General features: G+C 37.2%; 3 protein-coding genes across 3 annotated transcripts; 1 reads left to right on the top strand and 2 right to left on the bottom strand.

Annotated features, from left to right (window-relative positions):
- Positions 1-1,362: 1,362 nt before the first annotated feature.
- LOC140938565 (uncharacterized) lies at positions 1,363-2,749 on the bottom strand. Its single transcript, XM_073388057.1, has one exon. The coding sequence runs from the start codon at positions 2,431-2,433 to the stop codon at positions 1,813-1,815; it is 621 nt and encodes a 206-aa protein (XP_073244158.1). The 5' UTR covers positions 2,434-2,749; the 3' UTR covers positions 1,363-1,812.
- Positions 2,750-5,500: 2,751 nt separating this feature from the next.
- On the top strand, positions 5,501-6,031 carry LOC140937759 (bis(5'-nucleosyl)-tetraphosphatase [asymmetrical]-like). Its single transcript, XM_073387324.1, has one exon. The coding sequence runs from the start codon at positions 5,507-5,509 to the stop codon at positions 5,960-5,962; it is 456 nt and encodes a 151-aa protein (XP_073243425.1). The 5' UTR covers positions 5,501-5,506; the 3' UTR covers positions 5,963-6,031.
- Positions 6,032-7,032: 1,001 nt separating this feature from the next.
- LOC140937656 (kinesin-like protein KIF24) lies at positions 7,033-22,499 on the bottom strand. Its single transcript, XM_073387216.1, has 14 exons — positions 22,199-22,499; positions 19,499-19,622; positions 19,141-19,393; positions 18,216-18,313; positions 16,509-16,724; positions 13,908-13,995; positions 13,637-13,761; positions 12,938-13,043; positions 12,755-12,826; positions 12,449-12,558; positions 11,773-11,914; positions 10,632-11,380; positions 9,265-9,427; positions 7,033-8,683 (listed from the first exon to the last, which is right to left on the bottom strand). The coding sequence occupies exons 1-14, from the start codon at positions 22,491-22,493 to the stop codon at positions 8,582-8,584; spliced, it is 2,643 nt and encodes an 880-aa protein (XP_073243317.1). The 5' UTR covers positions 22,494-22,499; the 3' UTR covers positions 7,033-8,581.
- Between the last annotated feature and the right edge of the window lie 339 nt (positions 22,500-22,838).

Here is a 22,838-nt window from a genome sequence, read left to right as displayed (position 1 = left end):
TTCTGTTCTTAACTTGCCCGACGGGCAAGTTAAGTGAAGTTTTAAGGAATTCAAATTACATAAGAACTGTGTTATCAATCCTGCCTATCAAACTGAAAAGGTTTTTGGGGCTAGTTGAAATGAATTTTGGGCTAGTACATACCGGCTACAGTTTGCCCGAATGGCAAACTATAAACTGACTCTATTTGCCCCCCTGCTGTGGTTTACTCGAACCTTTCGTTTGACGGTTGCTTGCGTTCCCGACCAACGCATATATATCAGGCTGTTTTGCAGTCTAAGCTCTATTGCCGGTTTTTCTGATATAATTTTACAAAGTGAGATTTAGAATTTTCTTGGAAGTTTACATGTAAGTCTAAGAAGTCTTGCTACAAATTGTTTGCAAAAGATTGGAATGATTCTTGCTGAAAACGTCTGACTTTGAATTCCTTTACAGGCAACTGATCAACTAAAATGCTTAAAAGTAATGTTTTCGAGCACTTTATTATTCCCTTTCCCATTTAACCTTACTGCGAACAAACAAGACAAATTTGATCAAAACCAGCTGTCGAACTTTTTTACACTTATTAAGTTTTGGTTTAAATCAAGTGTTTCCGAAATCAGGTGGGGGTCAGATATAAGCTTGATAACAACAAGAACAACAACTTTATTGACTTTATCTTCGACATGAAGATTTCAGTACCAAAACAATAACAAATGAAAAAAGTAAAATAAAAGTTAAGTAAGAAAGAAAGGAACAGTTGAATATTATCGTAAAAGAAAAAATTACTTGGCTATGTACGGCTTCTACGCTATTCGTGTGGTAAGAAAGTTTAATTAGAGTTCGGATGCATAACAATTTAGAATATTTTCAATATAAGAGGCACTGAGATTTAAGATGTTTTGATCGCACATAGACATTACGTATAAAAATAACAACAGCCACCTAGCAACGATTCAGCTTAAAAATAAATAATAAAGCTCTGTTTTCCAAGGTTCTCTTTGTAGAAAACTAGTCGAAATTGATCCTTGCTTTTTAACATTAACATTAGAGCCGGTTTTCTTTTTGGCGTTTTATTTTGAGACTGCGTCACTCGCTATTCATGGCAGAAGGTAAACAAGAAAAAGCCTTTTCTGTCAGTCTGTCGCTATATCGACTTCACATTTTGCAGCATTTTGTATAAGGGATTTAGTTTATTTATTCATTCATTGTTTTCTGGCGGCGATTACTGAAACAGTCGGGTTCTCATATGTTTAAGAGACCAGACAAGGGCGGACAATTATTATTGCAGCTTTATTTCAACCTAAGCCTAATCATAATAGGACAGCATTCATCTCAAAGGAAATCCTTTCATACCTTTTTTTTTTAGAACTTGTATAAATAATTAGCTTAATCGTTATTTAAAAATCGGACGGCGAATTAAGTGGTTAGGTATTTAATTTAGTTATCAGTATAAGAGTGGCTGAAGATCCTCGACAGTTCTACAACCGTATTTAACTGCGCCAGTTCGTTCTATCAGGATTGAACAAGTGATGGCTTTAAAATTTAAATGTCTCCTTTGATATCGTTCGCACGCACAACCTGATTTTTTATTTCAAACTAAGATATCTGTGATATTTACTATATAGACTGGATTGGATAGTTATCGTAGTCAGACTGAACAAGTAGAAAAACTCTTACTGTTTCAGCTGTTTCTTAGATACATAACAAGTGATCGTAAAAGGGAATGGTAATACAATCGAAGAACTATAAATTCTTTTTTCTTTAAATAATGATATGATAAATGGCTGAAGAACGCGGAGTACACGTTGTATTTTAGCCGAAAGAAAACAAACTTAGTTGTAATCTGCTCGAACAGCCGCTCGCCAGTGACGCACATGTTTTGAGTTCGCTTGCTTAGTATACAATGTTCCCAGCAACGACCAGTCTAAACATTCGCTCCTTATTTTAGAACTAGGACAAAGTATCAGTTCAAATGTATCCCCATCAGTCAACTTGTCAAAACTCTCTAAATGCCTCTCGAAAACTCCAATAATTCTGATAGAATCGTTCTCCTTCACTGAAACTTTCTGCACCTTGACTTCGGTAGAGTGGATGGTCAGCGAACGAGATCGCAAACGACTCAGAGGCGAAAAGAAGTCACTGCGGTCCAAGAAAGATGAACCGTGTCCAGAAGAAAAACTTCCAAGTCTTTGCTCGTGAAATTCAACCCTCGCATTAAAATCTCGGTGGCGTTTTACAGTCGAATCGCCTTCGCCTAAATCCTTTTCTCCCTGTTCCTGAAGCGTGGTAAACAAACAGTATGTTCTTGCGAATCCTTTCTCTTCTGACTTGTAAAACTTGGGCACCAAATGAACACGAACCTCTCTGTTTAGCGGTAGAATGGTTGGTGGTATCTCGTCTGTGCCAGCTTCTGTAGCTAAGTTGTGTTTTTTCTTCGAGTCTATTGATCCCATCTGTGTTCAGTTTGCGCAACACCTCACGGCACAAGTTTCTTTGAATTCCTCAAGCTTTCGTATGCTACCACAAGAACACTCTTAATTTCGCAACCATTCCGTTACTAGCATATTTTTTGGATAAGAATTGTGGATCGTTTTAAATGCCCTAGCCACCTCATTCCGTAGACATTAACTATTTCAACCGCAACTGATATAGTGTTTAGAGTTGAATCCGCGTTAGCGAGTGTCGTTCATTGAGCAGTCAGTTCAGTGGTCTTTTGAGGTCTAATTAGCTACTAGAGCTTCAAGCGAATAAAATTCAAGGCACTCGACGTAATTTATAAATGCATTTCTTGGTCTTGCGGCAGAAAAAAAGATAATGGCTTTTTAAGCAACTTCTTGTTTAAAGGTTGCCGACCTGAAATTAAACAATTGACAAAAGATTTCGTAAACAAATAAAGGTGCTGGAGCGAAGTATAACACTATTATAATTATTATTCTATTGTGGTGATGATGACAAAGCAATATTAAATATGTTCTTCCAGTTTTCATTGTTGGGCAGAGGTGAAGTCCGGGGGGGGAGGGGGTACTCAAGAAAGTTTTGACAGAGAAGGTACCCCTTTTTTATAAACTCTATTGACAAATGGGACCAATTTCACACACTACCTAGTTTAGAACTTTACATCCCTTTCAATGCAGTATCTTTAAAATACGAATAAATCACAAAATCAGACCGTTTTCTCGACTTTTTCGTAACTATAAAATGTGTCTGTTAGCCCTTTTGAACCTTTTTACCGTCCGAAATGACAGATTTCCCTACCCTTTCATATGATTCACCTAGTGAAATCCCGCCTCCCTTTCATATACCTGAAGCCTGAAAAAGGTACCCCTTTCGGGCGGAGCCTTCCCGTATAGGCCATTATAGGGAGGACCCCCTGGGGGAGAAGTTAAAAACTGGAAGCACAGGTGGCCCAGCCAGGAGCCCATAACTCGGAGCGAGCAACTCCCATACTAGGCGTTTTTACGGACCAGTTTATTTTTAGACACATTTTAGGGCACTTTTTCCTGAATCTCCACCATGTCTATGAGCGAATTCGAAGTATAAGATATCAAAAGGGAAAACTAAACGTTATTAAAAGGCATGAAATATCATTTTTAGGTCTGTAGGTTTTGCTGACTGGTTTGTGGAATTTAAAAGATATTCAAAATTCGCGCCAAAAGCGTTCTAAAAATAAACTGGTCCGTGAAAACACCGTGATACGAGCGCGTGGAAGTTGCTCGCTTCCGCTTATGGGCACCTGGCCCAGCGTAATATGAGAATCTGTATGGGAAATAGTTTTTATGGCAATTAAAACTTACATAAATTATATGAACTAAAACGGGTTGAAGTTTTCAATAAAGTATAAATATTAGGGACTTTAAGCAACGACGACGGCGACGGCAGTACAAAAGTCGCCAAAAAGATAAATTTGCTTTCCTTCAACTTAATCGCGTCTATTTGGACCCGCTCAATATGTCAAATGCAGGCGACTTTTCCTGGAGTTGAATTCTAAAGGATTTTATTCAGGTTCAAAAAGAGGAAGGAAATTTCGTCGTCTTATGTCCATGTTCTCCTAAAAGGTCAAATTAGGAGGTTTCAAGTCGTAGTCGTGCACTGGACGTCAAAGAAATATACTAAAGGTCCTAAAGAACGTGATGCACGTGCAGAGCTATTGTTTTGATCATTAAACCTATTGTTTTTTGAAGTTGTCCTTGTGGTCGTCGTCGTAGTTCAGCACGATTTGAGCACTGTAACATGATCTGACCTCGTCAGACAATGACACAAGTTTGCATTGGGCAGGTAGAACGCGCATCATGTAAAATTTTGTCGCAAAAAGTAGAACTATACTCCATCTACTTTCTGTAACAACTTTTCGCAACCTGCAGGGGCTGATCCAGGATTTTTTTAGGAGGGGGTGCACTCTTCTCTTGCTCTACTTCAACACCAATAAACCACGTAGTTTTTTTTTGCAGAATACCAGTTGTATTAGAAAACCGCAGGTCATCTCAGGGGGGGGGGGGGGGTGCGCACCCCCTGCACCCTCCCCCTAGATCTGCCCCTGACCTGCAACAACCTGTTTATTGCAAGACAGGTTTGATGCATGCATCGGTGTTAATATGTGCAACATCCGGTTATTCAACTTGTTTTGCAGCAAAGTGCAAAACAAAGTGCACGTTTTTGAGGCCCGTTTTACCGTAACGTTTGGAGAAATGTGTCAAAATATATGATTACTAAAAAAAATAATAAGCAAGAACCAGTTTCGAATTCTGAAGGTTAATTCACAACTTTTAATAGCCTGTTTATCATCTGCCAGTTTCCCCCTGCTTACAGAGTTACAGTTGCCTTTACAGAGTAAATAAGGCACTCAAGGGTCATCCCCGCTGTAATATAATTTATTCGTTTTCTTTTGTTTTATGGACTATGGTCAGGGCTAGGTTCATTGTTAAGGATGTTTTGGTTTTCTTTGTTTTACGTCAGCTGTGAGTAATAAATTATATTATACCAGAGATGAGCCACTCAAGCACTCAAGGTTGCCCGCACCCTGGCCCCAGTAGTCTCCCTCGCAGCCGTTTTTAGTATCGATACTAAAAACGGCTGCGAGGGAGACTATGGCCCCCAGGGCGGATAAAGGTTGGGCGATGAAACGAGCGCTCCGCTCTTCATTTAATGTGTGATGCGGAGTAGGACTGGCACGAGCGCTCTTTCCGCGCTTCCGGTGCGCTTGAAGGCCGGCGAAAATTTCGTGACGGCTCAGAAATTGCCTCAATCTCGTCAAAACTGAACTGCTCGTCTGTCGTATCATCAATGAATAACCTCTCCAATTCTTCAAAATCAATATCATATTCCGTACTTGCCGCCATTTTGATCGGCAACTCAGAATTTGACCCCAGTCCACTGCATCACACCTTTTTGCTCGGACGCGCTCGTTTCATCGCCCTACCTTTATCCGCCCTGATGGCCCCAGAGGCAGGCCGGCCGCTCCATATCTGGACAACATTTACCCGGTACATTATAATTCCCCATACATAACGTACCTACCTAAAAACCAAGATGGCGGCCGCGGAGCTTCGAGCAGCGGGATTAATCGTATTTCGCCGGAAACGCTTTACAGGACCTTTCGAATACCTTCTTCTACAAACATCTTACGGAAGACATCACTGGACACCACCTAAAGGTCATGTCGATCCCGGAGAGTCGGATATACAGACAGCTCTTCGAGAAACTGAAGAAGAATCAGGACTGAAAGAAAGCAGTTTGAACGTCGTGAAAGATGTACGAAAAACATTGAATTACGAGGTGCGAGGAAAGCCAAAGATTGTAATTTACTGGCTTGCTGAATTAAGGGATTACAATACGCCCATACAGCTCTCTCAAGAGCACCAGGAGTACAGATGGGTGTCTGTAGATTCCGCATGTCAGCTGTTACATGACACCACTGGGCAAGCATTGCGTGAAGTAGACGAGGAACTGAAGAACATAGCAAAGTTTTACACAGAGACATACTGAGAATGTTTTCATCTGAAGCTATCTATAAAGTAGCACTTTCATATGCCTTTTGAAAGTGCAAGGGGTGGGGAGGGGAAGTTACAGGTTATTTGTACTAAGGGAGTGGGGCTAAGGAAAGTGGCCAGTAGCAAAACTGCATTTACAAAGTGTGGGTAAAGTACACACAGCCTTTGCAGTTTTTATATGTTGCAACAGCAAGGGGGACAAGCTTGTTTGTACAGGGTTCGTAAAGGTTTTTGGATCCAAAATCCAAGACTTTTTCCAAAACAATACTTCCTATTTCCAGACTCAAGGTTATCAAATTAGGTGGTCAATAGAGACCTTTAAAAAAACACAGGAACAAAACTTTTTTCATGATGTGCTGCAAACATACAGACGAGATTGAATAAGATTTGACTAAAACTAAAAAGATTCTACTTATAACGCACTTGCTGTAGCTTTGAAAAAAGAAATCAAGACTTTTTACTGTTTCCAGACTTTATCTCCATTTTCCAGACTTTTTCCAGGCCTGGAAAATGACGGGGCAAATTTCAAGACTTTCTAGAATTCAAGACTCTGTACAAACCCTGTTTGTATGGAGCAAATACAGTCTAACTCCACTTTATGAAAACCCAATTAAAACAGACACCTCGTTATTACAGACACTTTTCTTTGTCCCTGGGGACAAAAATCAACCCACTTAATACAGAAACCCGTTAATATGGACAATGGACACTTGTTTCTTGCCCAATCAACGGATTCTCATAGAAAGTTGACATTGCTAGGCAGACACCTCATTATCAACTGTCTGTGATGGAACTTTCCTTTTTGAAAGTACAAAAACCTTCAGTTGACACAGTATTTTGATGTTCACAGTACTACAGTACACCAAATAGGATGAATGGTAGACATCAATTTCAGACTATTCTGGCATTACATGAATTATGCGCAGAACGGTTTTGACTATAACTACCGTAAAATATATAAATGAAGGAGCATTTTTGATGGACTCTCAAATTGTGAAATCATCAAAAAATAAAATTTATTTACCATTTTATGTCTGTTCAGATGTTGAAGCTGTTAGAGGCCTGTCCTTAAGACATGGCCAAGGCAAACAACATATAGACTGTGTATAAGATGAACATACATGCAGATGAGATAAGATTTAACTTGGTTTTGACCCATTTCGTGTTCGCCGGATTTGAGTTTGACCCCTATAAAACTTAGGAGTGAATGTAAAAACCGATTTTAACACGTGACTTAACCAATATGAAATAGCTTTAACTATTGTGACGATACCTAATGCTATGTAAACGGTCAGACAAATGAATAATTATTAGGTAATTATTTATGTGTTTATAAAGGGTTGAACTCGAATGGGACAAACTCAAAACTGGCAAAACTGGCTGATTCCACTAATAGTCATTTGTGCATTTCAGTTAATAATTCAAAATAACTTTACAAACTGCCCTTTCAGGTGAAGTGTTTCGGTATGATAATGCAGCTTTATCAGTGTGTGAAGTCACTGAACAATCAAGAAAGCATTATTAGTCATTATTCAGCTAAACTTTAATGCACATTTTGCTAAGTGAGAGAGCAGTTTTACTGGGGTTGGGGCACATCCCACCAATGATCCCATTTCCAATACACAGACTGCATCAATGTTTCTTTTGTTAATGCCATATCATCATCAGAAAAAGGATTGCTTGATGATACAAACAGTATTGAATCTGGACTTACATGGTAAATAATAAATAAATAATAAACAAACAAACAAATATTTTTACAATGGTCCCTACTGCTCCCTGAACCATTTTCTTAAACCATCCTAACTACACTTCTTTACATGTAAGTATGACAAGATGTTTTAAATAATTATTTGGTTGCTTGCTCAAAAACATCCCATGGCTCATAGCACATGGAATTCCATTTTAGTTTTAGTGTTCTCTTTCAAATAATTATTAATGTGATACATGCTTCTTGCTTACACCTATTAGGCTCGTGCAAACCAATTATGTCCACTTTGATTCATTTTAGCTCAGAGGCATTGTTTGGTGATTGCAATGAGGTTTAAACAAATTATTTAGATGGGATTTGGGTCATCAGTTTAAGGCTGTAGAAGAGAGGTGACAGCTTTAGGGAGATGGGTATTAACAGAGTTCCAAATGCAATTTTTATTACACCTATACACTAATAATTTATTATTACAACTGCATGTTTTGGATTTTATACTCTTTGCATTTACAGTGCAACCTTGATACAATGAGTTTCTATACAACAAAGTCCTCAGAAAAACAAACAATACTCTATGATCCAGTAACAGTAAAATAAATTATATGAAAAAGAACCTTGATATAACAAAACTTCATTATAGCAAAAATTATTTAGCAAGTCCGTTGTTTGGCCCTTCGTTATATCGAGGTTTTTACTGTACACTATTATTATGAACATCTTAAAAGTATAGTTTTAAACAAACATGAGTTTGGTGTTTGTCTTACTATACAGAAAAAAAATTGTAAAATGACTGACATTAAAATTAGAGACACCAGGAAAAAATCAAACCATAAAAAAGAACATTTTGTTTAAAAATTTAAATTAACTTAAGAAATCTTGTTTCTTATTGACTAACTTCCTGTAGAGTCATTGTGAAGGACATTTAGAAAGCTTTTCTTGTAAAGATGCAATACAAGCTGCCTTCCTTGTAAGGATGTCATTCAACTGCCTGATGTAGTCTCTAAAATCCTGTGTAATGTTAAATAATTATAAACAAAATTAGTGCACATTATATTTGCTTAAATAAGTGGCCACCCAACCAAAAAAACCTAGAGGAACATCTATTAATAACATACAGACAATGAGGATGCCATAGAAAGACACACAGACACATTTCAACAAGTTCTTATGAGCTCCTTGGTGCTCTGTGGGTAAACAAATGACAATACAATTACAAGCAGGTTGAATTTAGAGAAATTGTAAGGGGTTTCCCAAGGGACAAAGCAAACTGTCCATAACAATGAGTTGTCCATATTAAGCAGGTGTCTGTAAAGCGGGTTTGATTGTATAATGCAGGAAGCCTGAATTAAACCACTGAATCATGGGTGCTCTAGTGGGCAAGTTGTAAAAATTAATAAGCTACAAGGTATTTTTTAAACTGGAAAGAACATCAACATGAAAACTAAGTAAGTTTGTTTTTTCGTAACAACAAAAGTGCAATATGATAAGAGATTTTCTAACTCCTCCTAGAACTTCAGATCATTGCAAATATTAAAAACAAATAACAATAATTTGTAGACAGGATTTTAACCTAAAAATAATTCATCTACCTCCTGTCCACTGTTAATTTGTTTTAAAAGCACCATTTCCTCCTGACAAAGCCCTGTTACCATAGCAAGCTGTGTGTGGTGTGATGCCACTAACTGCTCTTGAGAAAGACTCAGATGGGATCTGTCTTGTTCACCAAAATCCAAGGACATATGAACCAGTTCCCTGCATAAAAAAAATTAGATACGGTATCAGTTGACCGGTCACTCTGAAAAAACCTTTAGTTGTGTTACAATAATAATTATCAGGCTGTAGAGGACCTAACTACGTTATTTTCAATTACATAATAAACAAATGCGGCTGTGTACTTTGGGTGCAAAACCAGCTTCAACCAGGTTATGCAAATTCCAAATGAACAACAGATCTTCTTAACTGGAAATGTTTTCTAAAACCAACTTGCTGTGCAGTTTAAGGCAGGTATGATAAACATTAGCGAAAAAAAAAATTGATTACCTCCACCCGCATTTTATAACCTCTACCATGCAAGCTACTGATACATTTGCAAAAACTGCTCAAGAATAAATAAGAGGAGATGATAATAATTAAATACAGTCAAATCCTGCTTTACAGACACCCACTTAATAGAGACACCTCATTATAACAGACAGTTTGGTTTGTCTTTGGGGAAAAAAAGCCATTATATTTTCTTTAAATTCAACCCTCTTAATACGGACACCCTGTTAATATGGACACTTTCTATGGCCCCCTTAGTGTCTGTATTAACGGGCTTTGACTGTAACCATATACCATAGTCACTTCAATTTCAATGCCTTTCTTGCTTATTATTTTATATCAAACAGTGCTCTAGATAGGCAAGAGCCTATTTCCAAACTTGATCAAACAGTTCATGATTACCTGCACCCTTTATTTCAAAATTAGGACAACACATTGTATTCTAATGAAAATTCTCCAGGATTTGTAATGGGCAAACTTAGCAGGTTGAGCAATATATCGTGATTTGTCACTGGCGAGCAGATCAATAATATTATTATTTGCAGAAGCCGAAGGCTGAGGCAAATGATTGATCTGCGAGACACTGACAAATCACGATATTTTGTGATAACTGAGGTCAATAATTGTTTTATTATTCGATCACCAAGTTTGTTTTTTGGTCAGCGAAGCGATCCACCATTTTCATGCAAGAGCGATCACAAGAAGGAGAAAAGCGTGGTTTCATTTACACTTCATTTACACATGAACAGAATATTACTTGTGCCCAAACACAGTAGGTGGGCTCTAGGCCAATTAAAACGAAGAAAAATTTGCATTGAATGGTAATATCTATTGCCTTGACACAAGTCATTCCCATCTGTCTAACAATTTAAAGCACAAGAGGTAAGTCTGTTACTGTACAGTACAAAATCAGAACCTGGTGGGCTTGTGAATTCCACTGGGCATTGGAATCAAACGAGGAGCTCTGACTTCATTCCTAGTTGTTTGAGGTTCAACAACTTTGGGCTCTTCCATACAAGTGTTCCCTTTACTAAACAGCTTTGAAAGTCTAGTTTTGATACCACTACCATAACGATTGTTTCTGGATGGTGGTGAAGATTCATTTAACTGCTTGTCCGCATAGGACAGCTTTTGAGAATTTTGATGCTCTTTAAAAAGTTCTTCCGTAGAGTTGCCTTGCTGAACCACTTCTGGCAAATGATTATAACTGCCTAATCTAGATGCTGATACAAATAAAATGTCTGAACTCTTATCACTCTCTTCACAAGTTGCCTGAACCTGTTGTGGCATTTCTTCACATTTTTCTTTCAAAGTTTCAGTCAATCCATTAGATTTTGTACGATTATCACTGGTCTTTTGTTTTGAAGCCCTTGTTTTGCTCTGCATCCTGCTTGCCAAATTTTGAGTTTTTGCAGTTGTTACATCTGGTGAAGTCTGAGGTCTAGATGTATGTAACAGCACTTTCAATCCCTTTTTAGTATTACTACCAAGAATGTTTCCAGGTGAACCAACTGGTATATTGTTTACTGCTGTAGAGTCTTGACCTCTAGGTGACAATACTGTGTTGGAAGATGAAGTGTTAAGTCTTAATGTTTTATTAGTTCCATTGTTACCAGTCCTGAGCTTCCTTAGAGGGCCTTGGGGATGTTCCAAAATAGTATTAACCTAAAAAATGACCAACACAGAAACAAATATCATTAATGTGCTCCATTACAAAATGATCTTTTGAATATTTTGATGATGTTTGAGATTTTCGCTATTTTATAATGATCTCTTGGGATAACACTTTGAAAATAACAAAATGAATAAACTACACTTTACTCAAACATAATATTTTGTACTAGCTCTTGCCTTCATGGGAGTTGAAGCCAGGGAATGGTTAAAATAGAATAAATGAAAAAAAAATACCCAGCTGATTATGCAAATTACAAAGAACCATGAACAAAAAATAGAAATTGTTGTTTGACAGAATTAGTGTGAAAAAAGTAGAAACAATTAACAATTTTGGAACTTTCACTACTATTCAATAAAATGCATCAAGGGATGTTTTTGAATACCTGAATTCCGGCCACTCCTGGTAAAGCTTTGTTCTTGTCTTCACAGAACAGCTGGTCTTTTTCAGGCATAGTTGCAGGTACAGTCAGTGGTCGAGGAGCTGATGGCAAGGTGACTGGTATGCCTTTTTTCAACTCTTTCACTCTACAGTATGTGTCAATGAGGTGAATTAGTCAACACACACAAAACCAAACCTCAATTTTTTTGACTGACAATTTTGGCCAATATGATAAGAGAACTGGCATCATCATTTCAGAGGTTTCTATGTTAAGAATTCCAGTGAAAGAAACTTGCAACTGGAAAATATACCTGATTTATACTGAGGAGATGGGCAGTGGTGGAGGTTATCAATGACATGATAAGATGAGGAAACAAAAGAATGAACAAATAAGTGAGAAAATGCATACTATTAGGTGGTTTTAAAGAGGTGGCTGTTCTGAGGAGGTGGTCTGAACAGGTCTAGCCCTGTCCGTACATTCACTAGAAACAGTGAAGGCCTCCATGCAAACTTCCCCTGCTGGCCCTCTTATTACTTTTTAGAGTAGGATGTTTTTGCACACAGACTAGCTTTATTAAAGGATCACAAAAAATTAATCACTCAGGGAAATATTTGTGGCACTTGTTTTTGTGGGGGACACAAAACTTACTAGTATCCTGTATCTACTTATATCAGCTTACCTGTCAGCGTATCTGAGTGTGTTAAGGGTGTTCTCACTGCAAGATTTATTGGGTGATATGGTGGCTATCATACAAGTCTGACAGTTTCCTATAAAGGAATCTTTCAGAACCTGTGTAAAAAATGAGATGAAAATTAAAGAAAAATTAATTATAGCATGCGAAAATGAAATTTTATATTTGTAAGAAAACTATTTCATTCATTGACATAAAAAAACCACTATGCCCAATTAGTAGAAAAATATTCAGCTAATTAATATTAACTATTGTTAGTGAGGTTAAAAATGAATTAAATTATTTAATAGCTACCTGAGTGAGTTTACTTTGACGAAATGGCGTATGTTTTGAATCCAGATCCAGTGCTCTGATGCATTCCTTTAACTTGAAAAAAAGAACGAGATATCAAGGAAATTTGTATATTAACAAATGCATAGAAGAGAATATTTTTTTCAAAAATAAATTAAAATATTGAATGTGTTCTTATTGACATACAGCTAACAAACTCTGGTTAATTTCAGCTCCTTCCACCCGTGTTTGCTTGTCAGTATCTGTGACATCAGCTGCACGCTCACATCCAGCCAAGTCAATGAATGAAAACCTGTGAGAATAACATGTATAGAGGGCAATAAACTTTCAGCAATGTATGTGGGACTAAAAATTCTTTGGAACAGAGAAAAGACAATTTACCAATAAAGTGACTATACTCTGGGACATGCCAGTCCAGACAGACAAAGAGATCATGGCAATCAGGCCAGACAGGGTAATAAAAGACAAGGAGGAGAGGACCTGCCTGCTCATTGATATGTTTATCCCTAATGAAAAAAACACCTCTTTAAAAACAGTAGAAAAACTTCCGAAATACAAGGATCTCAAAATAGAAATTGAGAAACCATGGAAACTAAAACAACAACTGTCCCAGTGGTATTTGGTGCTCTTGGGCTTGTCAAGAAAGGGACTGAAAACTACATCAGAAAGATCCCAGAAAACATCAGAATAACAGATCATCAGAAGATTGTACACCTTGTGACTGCTCACATACTCAGAAGGTCACTATCCATCAAGTTATAATCCATGAGACTTTTCATGGAATGAACACGGTCCCATAAGAGGAAAGACCACGACTCCAATAATAATAATGATAATTATAAGAAGAAGAAGAAGAAGAAGAAAAAGAAAAATGATAAAATATACCTTCCAACATGTTCTTCATTGTGTATAACTTTTACATCCAGTTGTAAGATGGCATGTGATCTTGAAGAGTCAGAATTAACACCAGTAGCTCCAGTACTTCGTACTCCCCCACCATATTCTATAACCTGCACAGAAACAACTTCATCAGTTGTTAAAACAGGTGTTAAAATTTGTTATGATCTTGGAGATCACTTTTCAAGTTAGTATATACTCAGTAAAAGCTCAAACGCATCCAGTTATGGAGTTTGTATTATTGTTATCATTATTATACCTCCATCAATTCTTCTACATTGTGAACATGCCGCTCAGTCAATCCAGCTATGCACACTTGGTGATTGGCATCTTCTCTTGCAAATAACCTGCAAAACATATAGAAAATATGTAATACAACTGCTATCAAAGGCTGTGTTTTGCTTTGCTAAAATAAATACAAATGCAAGCATACTGAAAAGGGAACATTTGACATTTTTGAACAGCCACTAGTGTTTACGTTTACATTGAGGCAGTTTGAACATGCAAAAATGTATTTTCTTTGTTCACAAAAAACTGGCTTAAAGGCCAGTGCATGTATCTCAGCAAGCAAGGTGCTTACATTTTGCTTTCGCATTTTTGTTGCTGTTACTGTGTGAACCAGCTTAAGAAAATCATACGCATCAACAAAACCTGGATCAGATCAATCCCTGTAAGTAACTAAAAATGACAAAGGTTGCTGCTGTCATGGGGTTACAAGGTTTGATCTGATCCGGTTTTTGTTGATCTTGAATACTGAAATCTTCCCATGTAACCAAGCATGCACGTGTACTGTAGTAGACACAAATTGTACAGTGATCATTTTCTTAAGGTCACCTATGTAAACTCCCTTGTAGAAATTAAGTATACTATAAGTATACTTCAAGTATACTTTATATGTACTTCTCAGAAAAAAAGTACATTTGAAGTATACCCCGTTTGTACTTCCAGAAAAAAAGTATAAATGAAGTATATTTGGCAAATGTACTTCATTTATACTTCAAATACTTCAGTATACTTTAAGTATACTTCTTCAAACTTCAGTGCTTGTGAAAAATAGTTTTGGAAAGAAAAGTGTACTTTAAGTATACTTTGAAACTGAAAGACACATTCTCATCTGTCAGGATCTAAGAAGGTTTGTCCGGATCTTGAAATCACTACAAGACAAAAGTATCGTAAAAGTATGCTTTAAGTATAATTTAACTTCAAAATACTATTCAGATCAAATCAGTTTTCTTCTATTAAGGACACAGTTGAGATCATGTAAAGATTTCTTCAGAGTGGTGAAGTATATAAGAGGTTTCTAGATACACAGGGCACACATTAGCTGTTCAGTCGACTTCCTTCGTAAGAAGATCATCCGCCGATCCCTGGGTGAAATGGCAAAGTCGCACAGTTTCATTCTGGTCATTTCTTTAACGTCTTTCGTGGAATTTTTGCATTTGGCAGTAAAAGATACTGGATGTAATTAAGGCCCGCGTCGTTTTACCTCCTTTTTTACGAGGACCTTAAGAAATACAACGAGAACTCGAAGCAACACCATCGCTCATTGTCGGACATCTTTACGTTCGAGGAAAGAAAGGTATATATGAAGGTGTTGAATTACCGCTGACTTCCAGTACCGTCGGAACATATACGGGATCTTGTGGATTTCCTAATACGGTCATGTATGAATCATTTACAGCATACCTAACTTCCATATATGGTTTTGGCGGGCGATACAGATTCGAAGGAACGTTCGTTGGGTTTTGCCGAGAGTGTCTTCAAGATATTTCGCTTGGAATATTGCTTTTAATTTATCTTCACAATTTGAGTACAATATGAGTGGAACTTGAAAAGAAAACAAAAGAAGTACACCATGACTGAATTTTGACGATACAAGTAAGTTTTGGGGTGAAAAATGTATGGGTTCCAGTCGTTTCAATATATATCGATTCTTCTTTGCGAGTCATTTGCAAATGACACACGAGTGTAGTTAAGCCTTAAGGTTTACAAAGTGAAAGCTTGTTTCCTTCGCCTAAAGTGCAGACTGTAAATTCAAAATATAAAACCCAAGTCTTGTTTTCGTTAGATCGCATTTTTCGTTCCAGTTTTTGTATGTAATAGGTAGACATATTTCTTTAATAAGGTAATGGCACAATTTACTTTGTAGCCAAAGAGGACAGATCTAATCATTATTGTCTATTAAAACTACTAAAATTAAGAAGAATATTGTGTGATGGTTCTAAGCAATAATTATTAAGTACAAGTGAGTTAAAGAAAGTTCAGAAAGAAACCTGTTAATATACATGCACCTTCCTTGAAATGATCTCATTGTCAATGAAAATTTTACTAAAATCAAGAAGAATAATATATTATGGTAATCAAATGCAGTGAGTTCCTTTGATAGGAATAGAAAATTTATATTTTTCTGTTGTGGAAACCTATTCCAACAAGATTTGCTGTATATTTTTTTATAATTTCTTAGTACATTTGTATTGCTTTAAGTTAAGGGTAGTTTTTTTTGTTATATCAATAAATGATTTTACAATATAATTGATCCAAGTCTGATGTGTCTCAGTGGTTGATAAACATATTGCATTGAGTATACTTTAAGTATATTTTAAGTATACTTGAAGTATACTTCCCATTAAGTATACTTCAAGTATACCTTCATTTAAGTATACTTTAAGTATACTTTTTAGGTGTCGAAAAGTTGTGTACTTAAAGTATACTTCTGGTAAGTATACTTAAAGTATACTTTAAGTACAAATGAAGTATACTTTTTAAAGTGTTTATCACCTATATAAAGTATACTTTAAATGTACTGAATTTCTACAAGGGAGCTAACTTATATTTTTCTGGGTTTCCAACACATACATACTTTGCTCTCCCATTTAACAGGTCAAACAGCTGTCCACAATAAATTTCATAGAAACTGATCCATAATCCCAATCCTTTGCCATGAGTTTCATTATGCAATTTTGTGAATATTTCACTGGCTGCCAGGATGTAGATTCCCTGAACTTCCTCATTTCCCAGCATGGTGAAGGTTTTTCCACTTCCAGTGCAGCCATAAGCAAAACAAGTAGCCTTACCCCTGAAATTAGATATTCAAAATCTTTTGACTAAGGGACAAAAAATACAGGTACACAAGTTGTAACAAAAGATGTATTTAGGAGGGAGAGAAAGAGCAAAAAATAAAAAAGAAACTTATAGAGAAAAATGTTCACATTTTTAATGATGCCTGATCTTGGGCAGGTTACAAACTGGGAAAAACAATGAGAAAGTTTGGTGACATGATTATTGTAACCTCAGCATCACCACCAGAAGTTAACTATCACACAAGGTAAAGCTTAAAGGAATCATGTAGTAACTAACCAAAGGGAGGAGGAAGGAAAGAAGAAAGAGTGATTGAAAGCCAAAGGGAGTTGTTAGGAGTAGGTAGGAAGAGATGTAGAAGGAAGCGGTGTCAGGTAGGTAGATGGCAGTCAGGGTTCAAACAAAAAATTGCAACCATTTTTCAACGACTTTTCAAGGACCACATTAGATTTTCAAGGACCACCTACTGGGAATATATTATTTCACAGATTACACAAAAATGTACATCCCCAGTCTATTCTAATAAGGCTTTAAGGCTTGAACTGTTTGCTTCACCAACTTCTCTACATTTCTCAGTTCACTTGTCTTAAATTGACAGCTTATTATTGCACAAAACATTGAGCACTTTGTGTAAATAACCTTTAAATTCTCTGACCTATGATTCATATTCTGTCTTGGACAACCAAAAAGCAGCAAAAAAACACTTTTCAGGCCACGAGATTCGAAGTTAAAGAAAATTCAAGGACTTCTCAAGGATTTGTATAGAAATTTAAGGACTTTTCAAGGAAAAATGGAATTCACGGACTTTTCAAGGACTTCCCCCAAACTTCAAGGACTTTTCGAGACTGTGTGAACCCTGTGGCTGAGAAGAAGGAAGCACATTTGGACTTTGGAAAGCATATTTAAACATTGAATGTAAGTGGGATAAAGAAACAGGTGAAGCAAGCAACAGGTGGAGCAAGGTTGGTGAAGTCTGGAAGAAGAACATTCGGTACTTTTAGTTATTAGAAAGGAGGAGAAGAGCAGGTAATCTCGGAGATACATGTAGGATAACAAAGGTGGAAAATGTAAACAAGGTTTGTGTAGAAGAGGAAATTCAAAGATCAGGTAAGTGCAGGAGGAAAAAAAGAGGTCAAATAATGGAATGGGCTGGTAAGATATTAATCCTTTAGGCTCCTAAATCCACCTAGAAATTTTGTAGAGTTATCTCCATACATTTCCACAAAGAACTAGTAGAGTGAATTTCAATGAAAACATTTTCTCTTCGGTGATTATTTTGTTAGTTCTCAAAACCTTTTCTCTTGGTTTAAATGAATTGAAATTAACAAGAGAAAATTGATTTTGGTCACTTTGGGGACTTAAACGATTAGCCATGAGTCAATACAGTCATGAGTAACTCTTTTGTTAGGGGCCTTCTACAAGATTAGTTTGGGAAGTGACACTGTTTTCTTATTGTATGATGTACTTGTAATAATGTCAAATAAAAAACCTGTTAAAAACTGTCTTGATGAGTGGCTGAGCAGTTCTTTGAAAAACATCTTTGTTGCTGCAATGTTCATCAAAAGCCTCATCAAATACAAACTGATACTAGAAAACAAAAAACAACAGGCATTAAAATGTGGAAGATTGATCAACTAGAAGTGACTATAAGTAACTAGGAGTATCAAAACAAGCAACAAGTCTGCCAGCAACATTCCATTTTCAATATTGCAACCAAGAGCACAAGCCATTATAATCTAGATATTTCAATATATAATGGTTTAGACGGATGTCTTGTACACAGAAGACCGACAACACTAAACAAAGGTGTAGGTTCCACACAATACTATACAGTTCATGACGCAGGTATTTGAATGGCCCTATTTCAGTCTTTATACTACTACATGAGAAATTTCTGCAATTTGATTGGCTTAGAGCAGTGGTATTTCAGCTTAATTTGAAATACCTACATGTGAAAATTACAAAACCTTTGCGGGTAGTAGTATAAACAAATAATAGTATGATTTGAACGTGATATTTGGAATAAATACCACTCGTGATATTTCAAAATTGTGTCAAATTTCACTCGCCTAACGGCTCGTGAAATTATGTATAACAATTTTGAAATATCACTTGTGGTATTTATGCCAAATATCACTACAAATCATGCTATTACCTATACAAATTTGTTCAAGAACACTGCATCACTCCTATTAGCAAATCTTTGTGGATTCTCAATCCTCACCCTCCCCTTCCAAGAGGCTGTCTACTGCTGTATGGAGTATCAAGTCAGGTAATTAGGGTAATTACCATGGATATAGCTGTGTTTAGGGTGCCTCAGGCCTTTTGTAGCTACCTTCTTAAGGCAACAGTTCCCATGCTTATAATTTGGTAATGATTTTAATCATTCCATTATTATCTAAAGGGCATTGTACCTTTTGAGTATACTTTGTTAGGTCCACTGCAAGTTTTGGTGCTGTAAGCACAACTGTATTCTTATCAGTCACCATGACTACATCTTCCTCATTGCCCATCAACTCAGCTTTGCTTAGGGGTCGCTTACGAACACACACTTGTATTCTTGACGGACCCAAATCTGATCTTGAATGGACTCTTTTGATTGGTGATTGTTTGGGTTTATAACTAGGAACACCGTAGTTGTAAAATCCTGCAGCATACTCTGTTGATCTGAGACATGATTAAATGGGATTAGTATGGTTGAACAAGCAACATCCACTGTAAAATTCTTCCCATTTGATTTTAATGGGCTTAACTTACAACATTATTTTTTACCTTGACATAGTGGATGGCCTTGAAGAACTTGCACAAGACTTGTCCTTTGTTTTTGATTTTATCTTGATGGCTACTGGGCTGTTTTCTGTAGCCTCTCGTGGTCTCTTTGCACCTGTCTTCTTGTCTAAAATATAAATAATTTATATAAATAAATACTGTTACCATGCTATAAACAATAGGAACAATTTAGATTTGGAATTAAGGTAATTCCCTTGAAAAGGATGTACTATCCAGTTTTTTTTCAAACTTGGCACAATTGTCAGCCATTTATAGGACATTCAAAAACTGCGATAAAAGGTTGGGGTCACCGTGCTTGTTTTTGCCCTTTGTGCCCATAATTCTGAGTGTTTTTTCCTGTTGCTTGCAAAATGTTCAGAGCTTGACCACCTGTCAAAAAATCTTACCATAAAGCAAAAACTATGAATTTGACTAAAACCTACGACCCGTTGGTTTGTCTGGGCTATAATGTTTCAGTACAATGATTTAAAATTACCTGATCTTGAAAAAATGGAGAGAAACAGACAGTTTAGTTTTAACATTATTGTACTTCTCTGTGGCCCTAAATGTGGAGTTTAACATAATTCATATCTTAAAATTTATAACTTCTACTATCCAGATTTGTTTTTTCCTTAACCCATTCACCCCTGAACCGCCCGTAACCGCCCGTGCGGATCCAGGTCCTTTCTACCCTTTGTGACGTCATCAGATTTAACGGTCAAGGACAACTTTCTTCGCTAACTTGTGTAGAGTGAAGAGATCTTTCAAACCATACCAGAATGAGCACAATTCAATCAAGGACACCGGAGAAAGAAGCAAAAAACCATGAGACATTGACCTGAAAATCTCCATGAAAATCTTGTTCCATTACCCACCTACCTTTCCTTTCACCTAATCCTTAGATCCTAAAAGCTTTCCTAAAAACTCTTCCCACTAAATTGAAGCCTACTAAATGCCCAGCAAGAGAAAAAAAAATGAGGCAAGAAAAGTGAAAAAAAGAAGGGAGGAGAGAAAGCGAAAAGTAAAAGTCAAGACTGCTGTGTCACTTTTAAACCCAAAAACTATGTCAAAATTTTGCTTTCTGCACATGCCCGAACTTCGCAAGCTAATATTTTGCATCTGGATCAGAAGGCCGCAAAGTGTACGACCTGTAAACCGGTTTGTGGTAAGTTTTAGCCCTTTATAGCACGACAGTGACCAGAAAACCACTCGACTAGCTTCAAAACGCATTTTTCGGCAAAATCTCCAGGAGCGAATGGGTTAAGATTTATTTTTTGTGTAGCAATAATGAGTGGAAAACACAAACAAAAAAGGGGAGTCACCAATCTTGTTTCATTGCAAAAAGACAACAAAGGGGCAATTTTGGCTTCACATGATAATTTTGCCTGAAGGGATTGAGGAGAATAACACCATTTTAGCCGGGTATAGTTATCAAAATCGCTATTAAAAGCATTTGGACTACAAAAGGAGCCTTTGTTTCCTCTTTTTGATCAAAGACTGGACCCGGGAGATGGTGAAATCGAGCGGAAGACAACCAGTGAAAATTACCACCACCTTTGAAGTTGCAATATTATGTGTAGTTGGTGATGCGTAATGCAAAACAAGGGAATTACCTTAAGGAAATCTTGTAGCATTGCAACTTTTCGATTCAATATTATTTTAATCAGTTTCAGCTATCCCTCCCCGATAAGACATCCCATTTAATACCCCCACCCCCCAACCTCCTTCACTGCCATAAAGGAAGAAATAGGTAGCTGGGTATGTTGGGACTTTCAATTTCTTGAGAACAACTCCTTTTGTCTGAAGGGGGTGTCTGCCAGGGTTGTCACTAAAGCGGGGTCAGGGGATTTCCCCCAGCTGCTATGTGCAAGACCCCCAACTACTTCCAAAGGAAAGAAAGGAAAAAAGAGCCAAAAGAATTTCCTACCTGTTCAATTTCCTAGCGACTAATTTATTGCATGTACCTGGCAACTTAAAATCTTACGGACAGCCCTGGCCTTTACTTTAACTTTTATTTCTTTCAGTAAGAGGGTGAACATCATATCTCTTAGGGCATCCCCTTTTTTTATTCGTTTAGTGTTGAATGCGTTTCCTGATATTGGGTCGGTCAGTCGGATTTTGTAAAAAAAAAAACCTAAAAAAAATCACCAGAAGTCTCAGAATAGGAGGCCCTGGTATCCCAGGATGACATTTAAAGTTAACATTTACATATTTGGATTAACAAAATGCACAATATACTGTAAAAAATGTTCCTGTTGTTGTTCCAGTTTTTCTCTATGCTGTTACTATGAGGCCATGCCGGGGGAGGGGGGGTCCCATGTCGCATGTCTGAATTTTAAAATGTCCCGTATCGGTGTTTATAAGTGCTTGTTGCTTATTGTCGGCTTTGCTGTCACTGTCGCAATTAGGCCGAGGGAGGTTGTCTCCTGTCTCGATTTCATTTTACGCACTGTCACCACTTTTTGGGCCTTGTCGCTTGTCGGAATTTACCTCGGCAGGGCCTCTACTATGCTCATTTTTAAGATTAAAAGAATTATTTCAAGTGAAAAATGGTGGCTACGTCGTTACTTTTTTGTTAATTGGAAATGCAAAATTTTGGGTCGGTCGGGTGACGCTAAACGGAGAGTGGGGAATGGAATGGAATGGAATTACCCTCTGCTAATTTCCTCATGCACTTTGTTTGTTTCAATATTAATATTATACCTTTCTTATTCTCTACCGCTGGCCCCTCCATCGGCACCAAACGTTCATTATCCGTTCCATTATGTAACAGCCCTCTCTGGGAAGAGGACACCTGCATTGTCTTTATAGTCTGAATCAAGTAGAAAAGATTCTGTCGGTCCGCCATTGAGGAAATACCCAAGGCAGGATAATCTTGCATTGTAAGCGACAGCAAACCACCAACGTCCAAAATTCCACGTTCAGTAAACTTGCCATGGTACTTTTCTAATGAAACTTGCTGAAGACACTCGTATAAAGTCAAATTTAGCTTACTCATCACGATGTCTGGGACGCTACGGCCCGAGCTGAAAAAGTCTAATTATAATGTACCCTTCTGTCTGTTCGGTGTTTCGCACCAACCGCACCTCCATGGGAGTTTTTAGCTGTGGTCTCACAGATTAAAGCAAAGTAGTAGTCATTAATTAAGAGAAATTCACTTTTTGCAGCTAATATCCGTCCGTTTCCAAGTAAACAACACCAGCTCTTTTTTCCCGCTCACCTGTCCGGGTCGCCATTTTGTTTTCACAAGTCATTACCGCTGACTGGTTACAAATGACGATTCCCAGTCCCCCGGAATGAAAAATGAATGCCAGTGATTAACTAGCGAAGAAATTACCCTTTT

The sequence above is a fragment of the Porites lutea genome, chromosome 5 (assembly GCF_958299795.1).
Source record: "Porites lutea chromosome 5, jaPorLute2.1, whole genome shotgun sequence".
Classification (NCBI taxonomy): Eukaryota; Metazoa; Cnidaria; class Anthozoa; order Scleractinia; family Poritidae; genus Porites; species Porites lutea.
The sequence above is the reverse complement of the archived record's forward strand: the minus strand, read 5'-3'. Positions and strand labels throughout refer to the sequence as shown.

Coding starts and splice junctions, on each gene's coding strand:
- LOC140937759 (XM_073387324.1), top strand. CDS start 5,507: ATGGCGGCCGCGGAGCTTCGAGCAGCGGGATTAATCGTATTTCGCCGG.
- LOC140937656 (XM_073387216.1), bottom strand. CDS start 22,493: ATGAGTAAGCTAAATTTGACTTTATACGAGTGTCTTCAGCAAGTTTCA. Junction 18,314..19,140: donor TAACAAAGTATACTCAAAAG/GTACAATGCCCT, acceptor TTTGTTTTCTAG/TATCAGTTTGTATTTGATGA. Junction 13,762..13,907: donor ATGTAGAAGAATTGATGGAG/GTATAATAATGA, acceptor GTTTCTGTGCAG/GTTATAGAATATGGTGGGGG.
- LOC140938565 (XM_073388057.1), bottom strand. CDS start 2,433: ATGGGATCAATAGACTCGAAGAAAAAACACAACTTAGCTACAGAAGCT.